General features: G+C 42.2%; 1 protein-coding gene across 4 annotated transcripts in view; it reads right to left on the reverse strand.

The window, feature by feature from the left end:
- LOC109972703 (RAC-beta serine/threonine-protein kinase-like) overlaps window positions 1-2487 on the reverse strand; it is a 67658-nt gene that overhangs the window by 57235 nt on the left and 7936 nt on the right. For all 4 annotated transcript variants that reach the window (XM_020621740.1, XM_020621739.1, XM_020621737.1 and 1 more), the window contains exons 5-6: window positions 1641-1791; window positions 849-980 (exon numbers count right to left, since the gene is read on the reverse strand). In XM_020621740.1, the coding sequence (XP_020477396.1) occupies window positions 849-980; window positions 1641-1791 (283 nt within the window). The remainder of the gene's footprint in view (window positions 1-848; window positions 981-1640; window positions 1792-2487) is intronic.

Raw genomic sequence — 2487 nt, forward strand, 5'->3', positions numbered from 1 at the left:
AAAAAAAAAAAAATTGTTTATTTGTAATGAAATCAGTTTAGTTCACAAGCAAGTGAAGATCCTCTGCTATCCGTCTCCATACATTATCTTTGTATTCATTATCTTTGTAGTTTTTGTCCTTTTTATCATAGATAACTGAATTCGCTGAAACAAATTGGATTAAGCGGTCCGCCATGTTGAATTTGACGTGTCAAGCTGCATTTTGATTGGTCAGAAGTGCTGCCGTCGCCGCGACGAGTTGGAAAAATCGACCCGGAGGCGAAAAAAATTAATGTCGCTTTTCGCGTCGTGAAATTACGTCGGCGGTGTGCAATGTATCATTGACAAGTTATTGGTTCGAAAAATATTATTGACGCGCAAATAAATTGCGCGTTAAATTCGCGTCTGGTGTGAAAGGGCCTTTACTGTAAATATCAATTGTACATATCCATCGGTTAATTAGTTCATAGTAGAGTGTACATACTGTAAATACTGCACACTCTGCACCCCTGTTATTGCACTTCTGGTTAGATGCTAAACTGCATTTTGTTGCCTTGTACGTACATGGGTAATGACAAAGTTGAATCTATCTAATCTAAAGGGAGTTTTTCCTCCCCGCTGTCACCAAGTGCTTGCTCAAGGGGGATTTGTTGGGTTTTTCTTCTATAATAATAGTAAGATCTAGACCTTACTTTGTAAAGTGTTCTGAGATTACTTTTGTTGTGATTTGGCACTCTACAAACCGCAGTGACCTTCTAGTGTTCCCAAGAATGTCTGGTGGTGCCTTTCATGAGCAAAGTGGCAGAATGAGATGAGTGAATACTGTAGCTAAAAGGAATGTTTTCCCAAACAGGGAACATCTTACTCACCTTGGCTATTATGACCTCTTTGCGCAGTATTTTCATGGCATAATGTACTCCAGTGGACCTCTCTTTGACCAGTATCACCTTCCCAAACGTCCCCTTGCCAAGCAGCTTCAGGTACTCAAAGTCACTCATTGTCTGTAACATACACAAGGCCGAGGGGTGAGAATTCATTAGAAATGTGAATTTTAATTGGTAAAAAATGTGTACCATTACAAAAACAGGTCTAAGTAAAGAAATGTCAAATGAAGATGTTTTTCTAGCCAAGTCATACTGTGTTTCTCATACACCTTCACAGCACTGAGGAATACTGAGCCTCCTCCTATTGTTAAGTTAGTTAGCACATGAATATTTTCTATAGACTGTGCTGGAAATCCAGAAAACACAAACGTAAAGAGGACAAGCTGTTCACAGATGGTCCATTGTCATGGTTGGCATGTGTTTGTGTGTGTTAAGAGACAGAGTGGGGCATGAAGAGACTGAGGAAATATATGCACTACATTCAACCCTACATTGAAATAAGATTTAATCTACTTTAAAATTTAGATGTGGTAGCCAATGCTGATATTGTGGTGGCCACCACAAATAAATCAACATATGGGAAATGCTGAAAATATAAAGTGGCAAAATGCCACTGTGCAGTCTATAGTGTCTTCCAAAGCACATATTGCCTCCTCCTGTGTGTTTTCAAATTAGGGAACAAACTTAATGGCGCCTTAATTTCACTGTATTCAGTCAGTCATTTGGATCACACTGTAGCTTGCTGAATGTTATGTCCAAAACAACTCATCCTCTCACCACTTTGTTGCGGCTCTTGGACATAGCCACCTCCATCTCTTCCAGGCTACTTTCACTAGGTGAGCCAAACACTTCCATTGGTTCGTCGTCCTCCTGTTGCCGCATCTTCAGACTATTTGCTACGGACTGGATTGCCCGTATCCACTCCTCTCTGAAGCAAAAATTCCAGAAATTGCCAGGCATTACATCACTTATGCCTCAACAAAAATACACCAAGTATTGGAGAGTCTGTTACATGCAGAGGCCACTGAATGCAGGGCGAGACTGTGGGTGACCAGTCTCATTTTATGACCAAATATACAGTGTTTAAGGTGCAACTGACTTTTTTCAAAGGTTGTACTGAGTGCGACTGCAAAATAAATATGCTATACACAAATGACTGCTCTCACTGTAGAAATGGTGAAGAGATGTAACAACCTCTGCAATACTGTTATCGAAACGTTTATCTGTAGGTCTGTCACTTGCTGGTCTCATGAAACAGAGACTTCTCATTTATCAAACATGTCAATCCACACAGACTCCGAGACACATGCATTATTCCTGGATTCCTTTTTTCTCTTAGACTATTTTTTTTTCACCCCTCCTTGAACCGCCACCTTATTGTGGTGGAGGGGTTTGAGTACCCGAGTGATCCTAGGAGCTATGTTGTCGGGGGCTATATGTCCCTGGTAGGGTCTCCCAAGGCAAACAGGTCCTGGGTGACGGGTCAGACTAAGAGCAGTTCAAAACCCCCTTATGAATAAAGTTAGATCAAGGACCATGACGTCGCCTGGCATGGCGCAGCCGGGGCCCCACCCTGGAGCCAGGCCCGGGGTTAGGGCTCGAATGCGAGCGCCTGGTGCCCGGG

This window comes from Monopterus albus, unplaced genomic scaffold (genome assembly GCF_001952655.1).
Source record: "Monopterus albus unplaced genomic scaffold, M_albus_1.0 scaffold267.1, whole genome shotgun sequence".
NCBI lineage: Eukaryota > Metazoa > Chordata > Actinopteri > Synbranchiformes > Synbranchidae > Monopterus > Monopterus albus.